Here is a 21,541-nt window from a genome sequence, read left to right as displayed (position 1 = left end):
ACCTACACACTACTGCTGTAACTTCTAATGAACTTTCCTCACATATTTTTGAGAGTTAAGAAAAGTTCTAACCAGCTTCCCTGAGGTTGAGAGTACTCTTTCTCTATTTAGAAAGGTCAGTGACCTTTGCAGATCCCTCTTACTCATCAACTTAATCTTTTCTCAGATGCCATTTTTTCTTAGCTCCCTCAGGCAAATATTGTTTTTTCTCTTTTAGGAGATACAAAAGCATACATGAAATCAGCATACTTATTCAGTTGAACTGAGGACACTCAAGATGACATCTTCTCTGTTACAGAGAGAGCCCTAAATATCAGATGAGAAGTCAGACCATGTATATAGATTACAGTCATGGTATGAGATGAAACCAGGAGGATCATCTTGTTCTTTTACTTTTCATAGTGGGTACAGAAAACATGGGTTAAATTCACATTTCTGCCAAGTAGTACTTTTGATTCCTCCGCCCCTCTTGGAGAGCCTGTCAAGCTACGGAGAGTATCTCGCCTGCACAGCAAAGCCTGGCAAGCTACCCCTGACATATTCGATATGCGAAACACAGTAACAAGTGTCACAATAGAGACAATACTGGGCCCACTCAAGCAAATTGCTGAACAATGGGATGACAGTGGCAGTGACAGTGACAGTATTTTTGACATTCCAAATTCTCCTATTTTCATAGGATGTGGGAAATTATGGGTAGATAATGGCAAAGTCTTTAGTTTCCTCAAGTTGATATTATTAAGGAGGTGGGTGTGGTCTCCTGGTAATCTAGTTAAGACAATTGGTCATTTAAAATTTCACTAACACAAGTATTCAGTCTATTCAGACAGACAATGGAAATGGCTGAAGGGCAGGGACCAGAGCTCTTTAAGGTGGAATACAGGGCCAAGAACTTCCTCTTGATTCCTCTCTTTGATCTAGATGGACTGCAGCCTTGAACTCAGGGTAAATGGTAGGAAAAGAAGTATGTGACTGGAGAATCAAGAAAAATCAAAGGAGAGCTGGAGATATGGTGCAGGAGATAGGGTGCTAGCTTTGCACACAGTTGAGCCCGGTTTGATCCTTGGCACCCCATATGTTCCCCTGAGTCTGCTAGGAGTTGTCCCTGAGCCCAGAGTACCAGTGGGTACCATTGAGTACCATTGGGTGTGGCATCCCTAACCACCCACCCACCCACCCACACAACAAAACGAGTTAAAGGGACAAAGAGTAGCAGCATCAGCAAGGATGGGAAGACCACACAGCATAAGCGACAGACCAGAAAGATAGCAATGGATTTTGGGTGATAAAAATAGAGAAGCCAGTGTGGCCAAGAACAGTATACACAGGGACCAGCAAGGAACTATCACTCCTCTTGGACATCAGACAATGGGGAATCCAGAGCACCTTCTTACAACAGTTATAGAAATACCTATAACTGCATAAGCTGTGAATTTTTATATGGTAGTTTTATAAACAAATTTAAAAACAACACTTCAGAGCTAGTCAGTTTTGGAATAATGATATCAGTGGCTTTCAAGACATAGAAAAGTGACAATGTCAGCAAAAGCTAGTCTTATCCTTAGTATACTTGAGTGTTACAGGATTTTTAAGCTAAACAAAGTAAATGGGGCTAATTAAATCTTATATTTTGATGTATAATGTGTACAATTACGTACATATACTGGATTTGTGATACTTTTCCCCCAAAGTTCTGTTATGAAAAGCAGATTTAATAAATGTAAAGAACTTTGATTTACAAAGCTATTGATGGTTAAGTTTTAGGCATATGATACTCCAACACTAATCCTACCACCAGTGTCAACTTTCCTCCACTAGTGCTCCTATATTTCTTCCACACATCCAACCCTCACCCTATCTTCCCCTTTGTCAACTTGGCAGGCACCTTACAAATTTCCAGTGGTTGCAGCTTAGAGCTTATGTTTTCCATGTTGTTGAGTCTGTGTTTTGGATATATGGCTATACCACTCACCAATGTCACCAGTATAATGAAGCTCTGATGCCTGTTTACCCATTCATTCCTATTTTCCTCCCCCCTTGATTTTGGAAAGCAGCATTTTTGTTGTCAGTATGAGCAAAATTTTCATAGATTTTCAGAGAGAAAATATTTTTGACGGTCACAGCCCAATATTGCAGCTGTTGCAATTCAGTTACTATCAAGAGCAAGGACAGACTTTACACAAAAGATTGGGTGTGGCTGTGTTACAATGAAACCATGAATTTGAATTTTATGTAATTTCATATGTTGTAAAATACTCTTATTTTTATCTTTTAAACCACTTAAACTATAAGAATAGTTTATAATTTGTGGACAGTGCAAAAATAGGGTGTCAAGGCTGCTAAGGGTTAAGGTGATTGCCTCGTATGCAGGGGTGAGACCAACATCGCCACATATGGTCCTCCAAGCATTATCAGGAGTGATCCTAGTCACAGAAATAGGAGTAAGTTCTGAGCACTGTGGGCAAGGCCCGACCCTGCTCCTGCCCTCAATTCAGGGGACAGTTGTATTATTTTGGTGACTATTGATGGCGTTGGTCTTTGTTTTAGCTATGAACATATGAGCTAGTACCAAGAGCTCTTTGGTGAGATTCTCATCTTGACTTGTCAACCTACTGCATTGTACTGCATTTGATTGGAAAGTCACTGAAATTCTCTAAGCTTCATGTACTCAATTTACCATATTTGTCTAGTTGAAAGAAAGGTAGCTGACAACCTACATATTCTGAAATTCTGTAAGTTTTGACTTTGTTTAATCATTTTATATACAGATAATACCTTTCCAGTTATATTAAGTTTAAGTTAGACTTGGCATAGCTTTTAAATTCTTAAGCTTGTTTTGGCTTTGTTTAAACAGAACTATTTGGGCTTGAAAGATAGTACAGCAGACAGGGTGCTTGCGTCACATGGGGTTCTATCCTTGGCACTCCATGTGATTCCCTGAGCGCCTCTGGGAGCATCCATGAGCAAAAGCCAGGAGTAACCCCTGAGCACCACCTAAAGCAAAACCTAAAGATGTGGTCCTAAAGCAAAACAAAGCATAACAAAAACAAAAAAAACTGAAACCAAAATCCCAGCAGGGTTAAATTCTACAATTCTTGAAATATCTGTTAGTTGAAATTTGGTTGTACTATAATGTCTATCATTTTCAAGAAAGTGCTATTGCTTTTCAGAACTGTAACAGGTAAGAGAAATTTTCCAAAGATTTTTAGAAACCAAGATACATTTCATTTTTCAGTTTCCAACAATTCTTCTGCTTGCTCCTACCATTCTTTGCATGTATTCTTAAAGGAAAATAAAGAGACTTGAGAGAAGTGGAATGAAATCCCTTTATGCAGAATTCATAATAATTTGATCTGGGAAGGACTTTCACTGTTTATAAAGCAGAGTTTAGCTGTGTAAATTAAGAAGGTAAAAATAACCAAGATAGAAATGTTAATATCTTATTTAATCAAGGCAATTGTTTTACAGTACATTTATAGCATTGATTTACATAAAATCACATTAATTAAAATTGCTTTGTTTTAAAAAAAGTCTCCATTTAGTACTAATTTCTTAAAAACTATTTATTCCTATAGGAAGATGAAGACTCACGCTGATATTTATTTGAAATACTCTTAATTCAGATTTTAGAAAAACTCAGACTGTTCTCTTTTTAATCAAGGCAGTAAGAATAAATTTCTTGTTTCTCGCTTGTTTTATTTTGGGGTCACTCCCAGCATTTCTAAGGGCTTATACTGGCCCTGCACACAGTGATCACTCCTGGTGGTGCTTGGGTGGCACCTATAGGGTACAAGGGATTGAACTCTGGTAGGTCACCTTCAAGACAAGTGCCCTGCCAATTGTATGATCTCTTCAGTAACAAGAATATATTACTTATATTTAAGTGTAAATGTTTAACCAAGGAAGCATAAGAAAAGTCTTGATATTTAAATTATTGAATAATTTTGATAATTTGCATTGATAATTTGAATTAATTTGAATGATAGCAGAAAAAATTTCAGGAAAATAGAGATACAAACCATGTGATAATTAAGGACAATGCTCTTACTGAAAAAATGAATGTTTGTACAACTAATATGAAATTTACACCTGGAATTTGAGACTAGAAAATTATTTCCTATCATATCAAGTTACATTGATTCATACAGTAATATGTGTCCTTGTGATATACACTTTTTTGGATAAAAACTTTTTAAATATTAAGACATCATGATTTATAAAGTTATTCATAATAGAGTTTCAGGGCATACAATGTTCCAACGTGAATCTCATCACCACTGTTAACTTCCCTCCACCAATGTCCTCAGGAAAATTTGAAGAGCACTCCTTGTATATGCAATAATAATTTACACATACAATAATAATGTTCTGTTCTCAATGAGGTCATTTTTAGGTCCTCATATTATTCATGTTTCCCCCATAGAATGAAGAAGCATGGAGTTTCCTTTTTCAAAGGAATTTCTGCAAGAAGACAGGAGCTGTCATTGGCCTACAAATAGTTTTATGACATTTCATGAATTTGTTTCCTTAGAGGGAAACTTCTTGCCAACAGCCTTTGGTTGACATAGTGACAGTAAAGGAAGTACACTGCTTGGGCCACCTGAGATGTTTAGGGACCCTGTGTTTCTGGGCATCAAACCTGCTGTTGGCTAATTCAAGGCATGACCCTTATCCCTTCTATTGTCTTTCCAGCCCCAAGTTTCCTATTGACACTTAAGAATAAAATTAACAAGAAACATGAGATCAGTGTGGAAAAAATGGAAAATTCTATAAAATACACACTTATCAATGAATGCATTCCTATAAGAGATATTTGTAAAAAAGGATTTAGACTAAAATTACTTTTTATAGTTTGTGTACCTTGAACAATGTATTTTAAATTGCACAAAGGAGAAAAATAAGATTAGGAAGGCATTGGATTATTTCAGACCCTAGCTGGGTAAAAGAGGAAACAGGGTTTGAATTCAAATAACTTCATGCAAAAACCTTTTCTATGAACCAAGTTATTACTAGTTACATTATAATTTTTACTAGTTACATTATAATTTTAACCTCTATATTTTTCTTTTTTGTTCTGTTAGAGCTCAAACTCTTCACATAAAAGGAATGCATACTACAACTAAGCCACACCCCTGACTCAAGTATATTACTCACTTTACTATTGCTGGGAATTCATTTATTCCCCAAATTTTTACTAGTCTCTTTTTACTATTTTTAACTATATTGCAATCTATACACAGTTCAATAAAGTTGAGGCAAATTTTCTCTAAATGAAATTGCTGGGTTGAGCAACTTGCTGCATATATTTTTTTGGAATTTCACGCTGGTTTACTCAACCAACATTATATAAAGTTGTTTTTCCATTCATTTAAAGTATTTTTAGGTTTTGCTAATAGACTACTTCCATGTCTTAATTTTTTAAAATAAGTTCAAGCTTTTTCTCGGGAGAGAGATGGGCTGATCAGGAGGCTCTGGAAGGTTCTACCAGCAATTCTTGGAGAATTTGGCTGAGTGCAAGACTTCAAGGATTCTGTGCTTATTCTAATATCAGTTTCCTTAGACCATCTTCTTACGAATTTCTACTTAGTAAGAAATTTCTATTATATACAAGTAAAAGTGATTTGTATAAATGTAAGTCTTCATTGATTTTCTTTTGAACATGTATTATTTGTAATACATTTCTGATTATTTAAGCACGTAAAACGAAACATTGTCTCTCATACTGAGGTCTTATCTCCATGAGGCCCTAAGAGAAATCTCTTTAGAAATCCTTTTTACACCTCCAAGGCAGTTAAACACCGAAGAAGAAGTGTCATCATCTGCAATTAATGTTAATTTCACCTTCTCCTCCTCCTCTTTTATTATATATCTCCCTCTTAATCTGCCTGGCAGAATAAGAATTGATAAATGGCATAGTCCAGTAAATATTGAGTTAAAAAAACTAAATCAATAATTGCATTGCCCATTATTTCCATAAGTTATCAACATGACCACAAGACAGCCATTTACTTTTTCCTAATTTTCACATGAAAACATTGCAAATCCTCATAAGTGTAGTCATCTCTTTGTCTAAAGTAGACATTTATTCTATTTTTATTCTATGAAAGTTTTTAAAGTAAAGGCTATTACATTTTACTGTTACTTTAGCACATCAATGAATATCTTCTTGGGTATTTCAGTAATATAAATTGTCTTATTATTGAACCATGGGCCATGAACATGGGCCATGAAGTACTTGGTTGTAGTATTCTTTTTATTGAAATATAGTTTTGTATTAATAATTAATTGCAATGCCACTTTACTTTATATTTTTAAAGTAATATTAGACTTTAATTTTTATTTTATTAAAAATTTGTCAAAGCGTGGGATTATAATTATCTATGCCCCAAGGTTGTCAATTCTGGCTATTTATCAAAATCATTTCTAGTGATTTATCAAAATACAGATACCTCAGGTCATCTCTCACAAATTTCTAACTTCATCTTTGATAATGTATTTTTTTAAATTGTATTGAATCACCATGAGATGTAGTTACAAGCTTTCATGTTTGAGTTACAATTACACAATGATCAAATACCAATCCTTCCACAGTGCACATTCCCCACTACCAATGTCCCCAGTATATCCCCCTCTCCTTTCCCACCCTCCCACTGCCTCCATGGCAGACAATATTCTGAATATTCTCTCCACTATTGGGCATTATGGTTTGCAAAACAGATACTGAGAGGTTATCATGTAATGCTTTTGCTTTTCTTCCTTTCCTTACTGCTTTAGTAGCATAGTTCACTAGTCTCAGTTGTTTTTATTCTTGTTATGGCAGTCATACTCTGCAGTACTCAGAGGTTACCAGGTCTACACCCAGTAGCGCTGGGCAAGAGACAATTATATGGATCAAACTCAGTGCCGGAACTTGCGTGGCATGTGCCCAGCAATTTGACCTATTATTTCCCAGGCCCCAGTTTTAATTCTTCAGTAAAACAAAAACACATGCTCTCCTGTGAATTCACAACTATTGGAATTTAATGATATCCTATGATTTATTTATTTATTTATTTTAATTTTTATTAGTGAAACACCATGAGGTACAGTTGTGGACTTACAAGTTTTTGTGCTTGGGTTTCAGTTATACAATGGATCTCCTATGATTTAAAACTATTATTCTTAAATGTGATGTAACTAATTTCATTTTCATTTTCAACTATCACATAAGAGAGTGTTTTTAAGTCCTCAAGTGATTTCTACAAAAGCATTTATAATCTTCTTATTAACTTTTAGCCTTATTTCATTATGATCCAAGAATGTGATTTACACAGATTCTATTTCTCATAATTCAATGAGGTTTTCTTTGTAGCATGATATAAAGAACATTTTAATGAGAATTCAATAGTTATCTCAAAGGTAAAATGGCTATGAAGTATAATGGTAATATATTTTAAAATTCAATATTTATTACAAAAATATTAAATTAAAATCCTAACAATATTGTTAATATACTTCCAGTCTCTGAGGTCTTCATTTTAAGAATTAGAATGTACATAATAGTCCTATCACTTTTATTTTAAAATTTTAAAATTTTATTTATAATCTCCCTGTGTAATGTTAAATCGGCCCACCTGATTTTAAAAGCCACTGTTATTCATTATCCAATGGATTTCTACTTGTACACAAAATAAACTGCCATATTAGTCTTACTGTGTTATGTGTTACATTAAAGATTGGCATTGTCTCTATCTTTAAGTTGGGATCTAAACATAATTTTATAAGGTTATTCTCTTATCATATTTGATAATTATTTTTTGTCATTTTTATTTGAGGCCATACCTGGTGATGCTTAGTGCTTATTACTGGTTCTGTGCTCAAGAATCACTTGTATAATTGAAACCCAAGCACAAAAATTTGTAAGTCTACAACCGTACCTCATGATGTCTCACTAATAAAAATGTAAAAAAATTTAAAAAAATTAAAAAAAAAAAAGAATCACTTGGGATGCTGGATGATTCCCTATTGGTCACATACAAGGCAAGCACCCCATACCATCTATACTATCACTGTGGCCCCTATGTTTGTTAATTCTTCATTTTATTTCTCTTTGTTCATAATTACATAAGACTTTTGAGTAGTTTACTTAATTTTAAAATTTCAGCCTATTCTTAACCAAGTTCACAGAAAAGAAGAACGGCAAATATGAATTTACATTGCCTCAGGGCTTGCTCTACTGTCTTCTATTATTAACCCAAAGTATTTAGACAAAAATACTACAAACTTGAAAAGTTAAATAGTTCAGCTAAGATGCTCAAAGACCAAATGTGGGCATTCCTTGCATAAGGGAGTTTTACTGCTTATTTTTCATCTTGCTACTCAGGTATTATGAAAAAATTATACCCAATTCTTGATACTGGTGTGAAAATTTTTTAAATTTATATACTTTCAGGCCTGTTTATAGTTTTTCTAGTAAATTTCTAGTTAAACATTTGAATGTAAGCCACCTTAAAAACAGAATATTGAGGGGCTGGAGCGATGCACAGTGGCTAGGGCATTTGCCTTGCACGCAGCCAACCTGGGTTCGATTCCCAGCATCCCATATGGTCCCCTGAACACTGCCAAGAATAATTCCTGAGTACAGAGCCAGGAGTGACCCCTGTGCATTGCCAGGTGTGACCCAAAAAGCAGAAAAAATATCAAACCAAAGCAACAAACAAGAAAACCCGAATATTGAGTATCAGTCATCTTTTGGCTAGCTTTTCAGTCTTGTGTTCACTAATTCATGATGTAATACAAACGTGTCAAACTCAAAGATTTCTAATATTTCATAGCACATCAATAAAACCATTTAGAAAACACTAGTCTGTAATTACTGAAGGTGTCATATATGGCACACAACTGAAGGAGATAGCCCAGATCATTGGAACATTCCAACTACAAAAAAACAGCACGAACATAAAAGATTTAAAATGTGTTAACAATGATTTTAAATTGCTATGCTTTTTTGTCTCACATTTTAACATCAATTTTTAACATGATGCCCAGGTAATATTTATGTATTCTAAAGATTCAGTACCATTATATACAGGGACTATATATGAGTACTACTAGAATTCTATGAACATAAGTCACTGTCACTGTCCTCCCGTTGTTCATCCATTTGCTCGAGCAGGCCCAGTAACGTGTCCATTGTGACAATTGTTACTGTGTTTGGCATATCGAATACGTCATGGTTAGCTTGCCAGGCTTTGCCGTGCAGGTGAGATACTCTCGGTAGCTTGCCGAGCTCTCCGAGAGGGGCGGAGGAATTGAACTCGGATCGGCCATGTTGGTTGCGTGCAGGGGAAACGCCCTACCTGCTGTGCTATTGCTCCAGCCAGTCTCACATTTAGGATATAAGAATAAATTTCCTACTGTGATCTCTTAAACTTATCAAAGAGAGTCAAGATATCCCCCATTTTCATTATTTACAATACTTTTTAGTTGCACTTGAAAATAAATAGCAGCAGTCAGAGCATATTCCATTTGTTTGATTTTGAACCATACCTGATGGTGAGCAGGCTTGCCCCTAGCTCTGGGCTCAGAAATCACTCTTGTTGATACTCTAAGGTCTATATGTGGTTCAGGGGGTCAAAAGTTCAGCCACATGCAAGGCAAGGGTTATTATACCTATATTCCCATATTCAGACCACATTTAAAAATGACATTTATAATTTCTTTCTCTCTCTATATATATATGTATATATAGCTTATAGAGATGTATTATCTACTTAATTTTGGGTCAAGTTTTTACAGTTATAGGGGCAGAGTTGGTGCAAGTATATCCTGGTCTTCCTTGCTACTCATTCCATTGAATCAACATTACCCCTCCTCCAGCACTGAGGTTATTCTGGTTGTGGTTGCATGAGGGAGATGAAAACCAGATACCTGACTTGCAACTATTTTATAATTTTAGCCTTGTTATACAACATTAATTTAGGTATATATTTTTTGGATTATAGAACATAGCTGAGTTTAAGTTTTTGGCCAAATCGGACTTCTTTCTTTTAAAAATGAATTACTTTTAGAAACTATTTTTAAAAGTTCCAGGAAGCTTCTTCCCTTCCCTTCCCTTCCCTTCCCTTCCCTTCCCTTCCCTTCCCTTCCCTTCCCTTCCCTTCCCTTCCCTTCCCTTCCCTTCCCTTCCCTTCCCTTCCCTTCCCTTCCCTCCTCTTTCTTTCTCTTTTTCTCTCTTTCTATCTTTCTTTATTTTGCAAACACAGTGATGCTCAGGGCTTACTCCTGGCTCTGAACTCAGAGATCAATCCTAGCAGGGCTCAGGGGACCATACATAGTACCAAGGATGGAATCCAAACCCAGGTCAGCTGCATGCAAGGCAAGTGTGCTATCCGTATCTTCTGGTATACTTTCTTGGCCCCATTCAGAATTTTTTTTAAATTAAATTCCTTTTATTGAATCACCATAGATACACCATTACAAAGCTGTTCATGATTGGGTTTCATTATACAATGTTCTAACATCCATTCTTCCACACAAATGCACATTTCCCACCACCAGTGTCCCCACTTTTCCTCCAGCCACCACCTTCTAGCTTGCACCCCCTTTGCCCCCATTCCCTGAACCTGCCTGCCTCTATGGTAGGCACTTAGGCACTTCTCTCTCTCTCTCTCTCTCTCTCTCTCTCTCTCTCTCCTTTTGGGTATTATGGTTTGCAATATAGATACTGAGAGGTTATCATATTTGTTTCTTTTCTACTCAGTAAGTCAGTTTTAAGGTGATAAAATAGTCTGAACTTTATAGCTGTTGTTTCCTAAAAAACTTAATTTTGTTAAACCTCTTTACTCCCATGTTTATGCTCTTATTCCATTGACACATATAAACATTTTCTTAGTACTATAGAATATCAATATTCCATAAGTTACTTATATCTTTGAAATAAATGAAAAGGTCTTGCTAGTATTTTTTAATTTCTTGAATTTAATTCTTAGGTTATAGAATGCTTTCAAATTTTATTTATTTTTAACTGTATAGATTCTTATTATTTATATTTTTATTTCCTCAAAATTAGTTGGGGAGAGGCTTCCATTTTTCTGTTTCCTCCTAGAATTTGAGTTGTAGAGCCAAATGAAGCAGGTAAATATTAAAAACCTAGACATTCAGAAGCATGGGTAGAGAGATAAAGACATTACTGTCAGCAGTCCAAATTGGAATCTTCATCACTGCCTAGTTTCTTATGGTCTATTGAACTTGTAAGTGTGGGGATCAATATTCCATATGGGTTCCATTGCCTGCATTAAGCAAGCTTAATGTTAAGCTTCCAACTGCTAATGCAAATTATGATCAACAAATTCTCTGTCTCACTGAGTTAGGGGTTTAGCATCTCTAGGAATGTTTTCTGTCTTGATGTCAGCATCAACAGTCCTGTGTTGGGTATCATAAGCAGCAGTGGTTACATTCCCAAAGGCTTTAACTTTAACTTTTACTCTTGTGACTAGGACTCTTCATTAGTATGTCTCAACTCTAGATGTGGAATCATGGGAAATATGTTTCTTTTAAACAGAACTTTTGTTCCACACCCTGCTAATATCTCTGGTATTCAAGATTTACAGTGAAGAGCAATAGGATTTCATTCTAAGAAAACCTGGACAACTACTCACTAACTCTGGACCTATAGCTAAGCATTTACTGAACAGGTGGATAAAAGGTTGTTTTGTTTAATTTTTATTGTGATTGTTGCTCAGGCATGAATAGTTCTTTATAATTTTGAAACCCTTATGCTAACTCAGTATCTAAGAGGTGGTATGAATCACTTTCCATAAATGTTAAATTTCTTTTGTAGCAAGAGGTATGTTCAGGGATCACTCCTGGCAGGACTTGGGGGACCATATGAGATGCTAGGTTTCGAACCCAGGTTAGCCATGTGCAAGACAAGCACTACACCTGCAATACTGTGGCTCTGTTTCCCTGGCCATGTCTACCTGATTTTTCCAGACCTGAAACTGACCTAAAATTGACCCTGCACATATTTTCCCATTTAGGAAATTACTCTATTGGGAAAGCTGAGCTAGATTAGGGATTAGGAGCATTCTTCTTCTTTTTTTTTTTTTTTCTTTTTGGGTCAAATCTGGCGATGCACAGGGGTTACTCCTGGCTCTGCACTCAGGAGTTACTCCTGGCGGTGTTCACAGGGACCATATGGGATACTGGGAATTGAACCTGGGTCAGCCACGTGCAAGGCAAATAAATGCCCTGTCCACTGTGCAATCGCTCCAGCTCAGGATCATTAATTTTTTACTGTGGGCATATCGCTTAGTCACTTTAATTCTTAATATGCAGATCGGAACAACTGTATGTATGCAGGCTACTATAGCACAAGACATTTGTGTGTAATAAACAAATGAGATGATACATAAGAAAATACTGTGCTAGAAATTTCAAAACACTCTCCTAGAGTGACCGTGCATCTTTTCCCCAGGATAAGAATAAGAGTAATTCCCTTTTCACAAATTTTACTTCTCTGAATAAGAGAATAATGCTAAAAGAAAAATAGGCAATATGATCTACATTGACCATATATTCATCATTAATTGATTCATTACAACAGTTAATACAGCTAGTTCCTCCCTTCACAAAGTTTATTCTTTAGTAGCAGACATGGTCAATATGCAATACAAAGGCAAGATCACTGTAGACACTAAGTGATTGGCATTAGGAAAACTGGAAGCTGTTCTAAATCCAAATATGATGCTGCTGTTCAATAGGTATCAAATTTCAGTTCTGTACGTTCCAAAGATATGCTGAAACAGTTAAGTAAACACAGCTAATGATTATAGATTGTACATTCACATTTTTTAAAGACAATAGAACTCATGTTAAATGTTTTTACCACATAAAGAGAATATTAAAAACTTACTAAGGTGATAGAAATGTATATTACTCTCCTCAGTGATACTTTTGTTGATGTATATATATGGTCAAACCCATAAAATTACATAAATTGAACAGATACTGTTTTTGCATATCAAGTATCTATCTATCTATCTATCTATCTATCTATCTATCTATCTATCTATCCGTTTTTTAAGTGGGAAAAGGGACCCAGAAAAGAAGCAGATGGAAGGGAGCAATAGATGCTATTTTAGATAATGTGGTCAAGAAAGATCCATTTTTACTCTAGAGAACAGAACTCTGCAATTAATAAGATACTTTGGCAACAGTATGATGTTTGAAATTTCTAAAAAGCCTTTCATATACCATTTTTGATTTTTCCATTTTATAATAGCACAAATATTATAAAACAAATAGCACTGTATATATAGTATAGTTATGATACAAGTTTGAGAAGTAGTCCAAAGAAAATTGAATTTGAAGTAATTTGAAAATGTGATTTCCAAAGTGAACAGACATACCCATTTCTTGTCTGGTGCTTCCCACACCTGCACCATACGTCTCTAACACATCCTTCACTGTCCTCATAGACTCGTCATAGGTGGCTCCCAGACCAAGGAAGTTATATGAGCCCATGTTGATGACATCCTTGATGGTTCTTCCTGTAAATCTGCAGAGAGAAGGGACAGATAAGTACAAGGGGCTTTTCTAACTTAATATCATTTTTTAATCCCAAATAAACCTCTTTTCCAAAGGCAGCATGGATCCAGGTGATATGATTTATTTTCTTTACGATTTGCATTGTTTTGCCACAAGTGGTTTGTTTTTAAAAGAAAGTAATCACATACCATAACAGTGTTGAAGTTGGCATGGACACTGGAAAGAGGTATTCTGAGCCATGGAATATTACTTAGTTGTGAGTTTCCATGGGGGAATTGTTGCCATAATTCTTGTGCTCCAGTTTAAATTGCACCAAGAACTTTCTTACTGAGAAGAGCCATGGCCATGACTGTCTACTTCAGCAAAACCTAAAAGGGTATAATTTGTCAATAAAGCTGAAGTGGGCAATTTCTAACTTGGGCTCAAAAGGTCTCAGATAATTGCAATATAAACAAATTACTCATGGTATCTAAATTACTGTTATTTTCCCTACTGGTAATATGTGAACTTACAAAGGACCGAATAATGGAAGACTGACTACTTCCACAGTTCTTAACATACAGATAAAAATTTTGGCCCTGTAGTAGTATTTCTTGATAAATTTTTGGAGTCAGGGGAAATAAGAAAAGGAGAATGGGATATAAGAGGGGAGTGGCCAGAAACCTCGGACACGTAGATGGGATAGAGGTAAGATATATGTACATATATCTGCCTCCCAGAGCCAACAATACTTCAAGCAGGAGATCCAAATAACAACAATCAAATTTTAAAATGTGCTTGTTAGGGAGGAAGGCTGGTGGGATGGGAGGGGACCTGGGGGATATTGGTGGAGCTAAGTTGACACTGGTTGAGGGATTGGTGTTGGAACATTGTATGCCTAAAACTCTGTTATATAAAATAAATGTTGTCCTAGTTAAACAATAAAAATTAAAAAATAGATTTCCTTTCAACCCAAACCCTCCAGGTAACTGCCTCACCTAAATGTCCAGTTGTAATCATCTGACACTCTCTCCATCACATCGAAACAAGGCCCTGGAGCACTGCAAATGGGTCGGTTCCAGTTGTCTCTGATTCTCATGTAAAGGTTCCGTTTATAAAAATTCTCGAAGTTTTGATAGAGCGGCACAAAATTCTGTTAGGATGCAGACAGAAATTTAACTTTGGTTACTTGCTGCTAGTAAAAAACTGGAGGGAAGAGGGGAGTGTGGACTTTCTAAGTTGTGGTCAGTGAATCTGGAGACTACTCTCTTTGAACCAGAGGTTCAAACTGAAAATGTAAGATGTGGCAGTGCCCTCGCATTTCTGTGTCAGGGACCACCAGGCCCCCCCCAGTGGAGCGTAGGGGTCTCTGGGCTCTAGCAAGTAGTGCCAGGTTTAGAACTGGAATTGAACACATGTCTTACATATACCTTTACTCCTATATTATCTCCCATGACAGTTGTTTGGTTTTGTCTGTGGTGCTCAGAGCTTAGTCCTGGCTCGGCTCAGGGATCACTCCTGGCATGTTCTGGGACATATGGGCTGCGTTTGAACTCAGCTTGGCTGCATGTAAGAGAAGTCTCTTATCTGCTATTCTATCCTTCTAGGCCCCTCCTGTCTGTTGTTCTTAACATTTATTTTATAAGTAAAGACTTTAAAGATATCTTAAACAAACAAACCATAAATATACTCTAGAAGTACTTTCCAAATGAGTTGCTTTTAGTCAGGTGATTGTTGAGTTCCCAACAATGTTTGGTTTTCATCACCAAAGAAGTTATGTTTCAGTGTAGTTAAGTGTTTTAAAAGTGGAAAATAAATGTAACTAACAAAATGGAAGCATCATTCAAACCCATAAATGATTGAGAAGACATACAGAATTTCATCTTACATACGATCACATCTCAAGGGTAACAGTAGCTATTTATGTTTAAGGCAGTTTAATTGGGAAAAATAGTTGATAATTGGGTCTTAAGTTTTATTAACATGAATATTTCCACTCATTCTGTTCTTAGAAAAGTGGATACACTTGAATGGTAGGATTTTTTTTTTTTATAAAACTGTTGGCAGGTGCTCACTGATATATTGCCCAAGACCTAGGAATTGAGTTCGCAACTAGAGCAGATGCCAGACTTCTCTTGCAGTTGAAGCAGTGGCACTGTTTTGTGGTGCAAAACATAATTCATAATTTGTGACTGAGGGGGTTATAACTCCAGTAAGACTCAAGGTATGGCATACCTAACTTTGTCATCTAAACCAGAATAGCTAATACAATGCAGAAAAATGCAAGACTTAGCTGAAGCCAAGTGCTCTGGGCATTAGAAGATTAGTGTCGGAGAGAAAGTCTCTTCATGCTTTATGTAGGAGGGGACTTGGAAATAGGTACTGAAGGTAGAAAGAGATTGTTTATAGGAAGAATGCTTCAGGGTGAATGCTGGGAATGCACTGAGAAGAGTGGATGAGTACGATACTGGAATAGAGAGACAGTGTAGGGGTTAAGGTACTTTATCAGCAACTTGATCTTTTCAACTGGCATAGACATGGTGCCTTGAGTACTGCATGGAGCAACTCCTGAACATAGAGCTGGAAATAGCCCAGGAGTACTGCCATGTGTGACCCCAAAGCAAACAGACCAGGAGTAGGATGTAATATAAGTCTCATCAATCATTTCTAGGAACTTCCACCCACCACCAGTCAAAGCTATGCTTCTTGCTGGTCTGGCTACCTTGCTATCTCTCTGATTGCAACCCCTTTCCCTAGAGTTGGGGGTGAGGCAGCAATGCCAAATGAGCACAGAAATTGGTGGGGGGGAGGTGTTTACAGATCCAAATGAGATTCTCAGACATTATCCTGAAGACACAGAGTGATTGGGAGTAAGAGTTCTTTTTTTTTTCTTTTTTAGGTCACACCCAGCAATGTACAGGGGTTACTTCCAGCTCTGAAACTCAGGAATTACTCCTGGCGATGCTCACGGGACCATATGGGATGCTGGGGATCGAACCCGGGTCAGCTGTGTCAAGGCAAACACCCTACCGACTCCATGTACCATGGCTCCAGCCCTGAGACTAAGAGTTCTTATGCTTCTTCCCATCCTCTCTGATTTCTTTGCTCTCTATCCTCTCCTCAGAGAACACAGAAGAACAATGGGAAAGGTTTTGTGAAAGACTTTCTTATGTGGAAAAAACCTGAGTGCCCGAGAACAGATGCCTGGTTAAAGAAACTTTGGTACATCTACACAATGGAGTACTATGCAGCTGTTAGAAAAGATGAAGTCACGAAATTTACATACAAGTGGTACTACATAGAAAGTATCATGCTAAGTGAAATGAATCAGAAAGAGAGGGAGAGACATAGAAAGATTGCATTCATCTGGATATAAAGTAACAAAAGAGGAGACTAACACCCAAGAATAGCTGAGATAAGTACCAGGAGTTTCACTCCATGGCCTGGAGGCCAGCCGCACATGCTAGGGGAAAATGCATCGCAGACAGAGAAGGGAACACCAAATAAAGGGTGTTGGGAGGATCCTTCCAGGATGGGAGATGCATGCTGAAAGTAGACTATAGACCAAACATGATTGCCACTCAATGCCTCTTTTGTAAACCACAGCACCCAAAAAGAGAGAGAAAACAAAAAGGGAATGCCCTGCCACAGGGATGGGGTGGGATGGGGGGTGGTGGGGGCGTGGGAGGAATACTAGGAGCACTGGAGGTGGAGAATGGGCACTGGTGGAGGGATGGGCACTCAATCATTGTATAACTGAAACCCAAGCACAAAAAATTGTAAGTCTACAACTGTATCTCATGGTGTTTCACTAATAATAAAAAAAAGACTTTCTTATGTCTTAGTTTGATCCATCTTTTGTGCTAGTCCAATCTGAAGAAAATATATAGAAACTTCACATTTTCAAAACCAGGTGTTGCCATCCGAGTCACAGTCTTCTTATGTCACTTTGCCCTTTGGTTTTCATTAAAATTACATAATATGGGGGATAAAAGAGCATTAATAATATCTATAGTTACAAATGGGTCCATTTCCTTGTACATGAACTTGAGGGATGACTGGGAAATTCTGATGGTTATACTTGCAAGTTGAATTTTTTCCCAAAGCATATCTTTGCTCAATTAGCCAAATATCTTGAAATAGTCTTTATTGTAACATAAACTTATAAGACTATGAAGATCAGTTAGAAACTTTTATTATCTGTTAGAAAAATGAACTTATTTAATGAGTCAAAAAGGATTGTGGAATTCTAGAACTTTCCCAAACTCTTCTTCTTTGGTTATTAGATTATTTTAGATTATTTACTAAATGAAGACGCTATATTCCCAAAAGTTGTATCCTATATAGCACTGCACTATCCTCCCGTTGTTCATTGATATGCTTGGGCGGGCACCAGTAATGTCTCCATTGTGAGACTTGTTACTGTTTTTGGCATATCAAATATGTCACGGGGAGCTTGTCAGGCTTTACCGTGTGGGTGAGATACTCTCGGTAGCTTGTGAGGCTCTCTGAGGGGGCAGAGGAATTAAACTCAGGTCGGACGCGTGCAAGGCAAATTCCCTGCCTGCTGTGCTATTACTCCAGCCCATATATATATATATATATATATATATATATATATATATATATGCTGTCCCTGCCACTGTCACTGTCACCCCATTGTTCATCAATTTCCTCAAGCAGGCACCAGTAATGTCTCCATTCGTTCTAGCCCTGAGATTTCAGCAAGTGCCACATTAGAGGCCCTTTCAGAGTTAGTGGAATGAGACCCATGTCTTGGCATATAGAACACACCACGGGGAGCTTGCCAAACTCTGCCATGCAGGCAGGATACTCTTGATAGCTTGCTGGGTTTTCCGACAGCAAGACAATAATAAGCTTCTAGGAGCTTAGTTTTATAGTATAGTCTCTGGGTTTTGGCTGTTGATGGGATTATTGGGTGCTGGGGGCAGTTGGTGGGTGTAATGCCTAGCTACTGAAAGATGGGGGATCTGAGTGGAGGAGGCCCAGTCCTGATCTGAGCAGGCTTGGACGTCTCAGCCCCGGGTCCCACACACCTGGGTTCCTCTGCTAGTTCATTCATGCATGAAGGAACTTTCCATATGCTTGGATGAGTCTCACCCATGCTTCCTGGTTAATTCTGGGATACCCTCACCCATGTACTCCTATGATTTTTAGACTGAGAATTATTGGGAAGAAATCCATGTTCTTGTCAAGCCCATCAGTCTTTTTCATCCTTTCTCCCATGCTATAGTCAAGACATAGCTACACAAGAGGAAGAGCATCAGGTGGAGGATAACGGGGCTTTTAATTTTGGATTCTAAAATTAGCACTCACTTCAAGCTCTAACCTGAGTTGAAGAGATAAACTAAATGATTCCTTTGATAACTTTCATATCATACCTCCAGAGACTGACCAGGGCTCCTGTCAAAAGATGCTTGGATGAAACCACCCAGTTTTTTACTCAGGGAAGCCCAAACCTGAGTTTGATAATAAGAAAACATTATTGTAGAAAATTATTGTAGAAATAGTATTGATCAGTCAATTATCTCATGTGTTACCACATATTCTACAATGTACTCTGCAGCTCATTTGAATTCCTCTTGAATAGTTCAGACCCAGGGGCTATAAAATTTCTGAGCAAAACTGAAATACCAGTGCAGAGGGCTAGTATAGTGGACAAGGATCTTGCCTTGCATGCAACTGACCCACGTTTGATCCCCAGCACCACATCTGGTTTCCTGAGCACCTCCAGGAATGATCACTGAGCACAGAGCAGGAGTAAGCCCTGAATATCCCAAGGTGTTACCCTAATAACCAAAAACAAAACAAAACAAAACAAAAAACCAAACAACTATTGTTATATCCTATATAATTGTAAAACATATATTATTTGAAATGGTCCATATAAGCATCATCATATTAAGAGAAAAAAAGAGAGGTATTCTGTAAGTAGCAGTTTTTAAATCAATAAAATTAGAGATTTGTATTTTTTGTGAAATCATCTTCAAAATAAAATTAGCAGTGAGCTTCAGAGAGAAGTTAATGGTTGGCTTAGGAAAATAGTTTGGTTTAGGTAGAAAAAACCCAAATGGAATGGCTATGCAATTATACCAGTTCAGTTTATATTGAAGTAAATGCACATGCACAATTCAAATTGGTATCAAATACACATTTGATAATAAAGGAAAAATCAATGTCAACAAGGTGAGTAACTTGAACTCAGTCAGTCCCTGGCTTCATTCTTCCAGAGTTATCTTGGCCTGGAAACTACCACTTAACCCAGTATTCCTTCTAAAACACCCACGATGACAAAAAAAACATGACCCACAATATGGAAAATTAATGTTAATAGATGACAAGACTATCAGGAGTGTTCACCATCATAAGGTATTTGGCACTGGGTTGAGAAAACAACCTAGGGCTTCCTGCTATTGATGTCACATTAAGATGTGTCATCATATTCCCTTGAGGGAAGGTGGGACAATACTCCTTTCAGCCCAGCCTTTCTGGCTTCTGTTTCAGAGATCCAGAATTTCTACCTATGTGGAAATAAGCATCTAATTCTTTATTGAGATAAGTGTCCTGAGGTCAAGATACATGGTTTTCAAACTCTTCTGTCGGTTCAGAGATTTTCTGCTGGAAAATCACCTTCACATTTGATAGTATCTTAAAAAGTAAATTATGTTCTTAAAACTTATCTGCAACAGGATGGATCAGAAACATAGAACTCCTCTATGGGTGATAGGACTCCGAAGTCAGATTTGAAACATTAGCTCCACAGTCTATATTCATGAGAGAGACAAATAAATTGTAATAGTGTTCTAGAAAACAAGATCGTGTCCAGGGAAGAACTGTGTTGCTTTGGGGGAAGTGTAGATGCATTGTTCTCTTCTTCCTCTGCACCTGCAAGGCTTTCCTCCTCTTCATGGGTGTATTTTCACCCCACCCCATTCCTTTGCACACCAGTGAGGTTTCCTTAGGACCAGTCACACCACCCAGAGGTCAATGCCCTCAAGTATCAGCCTCCCACAGCATGTTAACTATGTCAGAAAATGAAACTGGACTAGCTGTTGCAAAAACAGGAGCATTACAATAGGACATATCTTCGTCCAGCTCTGGATTTGATTTGTCTTTAGGCCTATGCACTATCTTTAGTTTTCATCATGATACAAATGGGTTGATGTGAGAGTGAGCCATAGGGCATGAGAACACAATACATCATTTTGGGATAAAATTAGGAGCATTGACACAAATAGAAAATGCAACCACAAAGATGCCCTTATTTCTTCTACTATATGAGTGTTTTTATTTTTTATCACTGTTAAGCTTGTTTAGGACTTTACCATTTTTCAAGTGGTCTAAGTATTTGTAATTGTTACAGACAACTCAATGGAAAAATCAGAAATTGAGTGGAAGAAAGTGAGAGTTAATTTTATTCTAAAATCAATACTCCTTGCAGTAACTTATACTCTAGAGCCAGGTTTTTATAAGGAAGATCAATGGCTATTGTGAAAAATATTACAAAATTACAGAGAAGGCCCCTTATCTGATTCTACTGCACATATCCATTTAAAGCACATAGAATTAGGTGCTTGTTCAGAGAAATTCATATAGGTGAATCTATAGGAAATAGGCATAAGATAAGCTCATTTTGTGTCTAAAAGTGAACATGAAATAAAATACCAACACTATTTGAAGAAATCTAGAGCAATGAGAAATATGCTTAACAAGCATAACTGATATGCTTGAGAACGAGGGAGAATGAGGAAGAGAAAATCTAGAACAATAAGAAATACCAAGCTAACAAGCATAACTGATATCTAAGGAAAATATTTTAAAATAATTTAGAATAGAGAAGGAAGAAATTTCAGAGTTAAGAAAAGTTTGAAAGTTTGAATCAGGACTAGAGAGTACAGCTGGAAGGGTGCTTGCCTTTCATGAAGTCAACTGGGTTTGATCTGCAGCATTCCGTGTGGTGCCCAGAATACTGCTAGGCGTAAGCCCTGAGCATCATCATGACTCAAAATCA

The 21,541-nt window shown here is 37.1% G+C and overlaps 1 protein-coding gene across 1 annotated transcript in view; it reads right to left on the bottom strand.

Annotated features, from left to right (window-relative positions):
* Positions 1–21,541, bottom strand: part of SPTLC3 (serine palmitoyltransferase long chain base subunit 3) — a 168,182-nt gene that overhangs the window by 87,728 nt on the left and 58,913 nt on the right. The window contains exons 3-4 of the mRNA XM_056121968.1: positions 14,508–14,662; positions 13,392–13,540 (exon numbers count right to left, since the gene is read on the bottom strand). Of these exons, the coding sequence (XP_055977943.1) occupies positions 13,392–13,540; positions 14,508–14,662 (304 nt within the window). The remainder of the gene's footprint in view (positions 1–13,391; positions 13,541–14,507; positions 14,663–21,541) is intronic.

Source organism: Sorex fumeus, unplaced genomic scaffold, assembly GCF_029834395.1.
Source record: "Sorex fumeus unplaced genomic scaffold, SorFum_2.1 ptg000044l, whole genome shotgun sequence".
Classification (NCBI taxonomy): domain Eukaryota; kingdom Metazoa; phylum Chordata; class Mammalia; order Eulipotyphla; family Soricidae; genus Sorex; species Sorex fumeus.
Note: the sequence above shows the minus strand (reverse complement) of the source record. Positions and strands in the feature narration are given on the sequence as shown.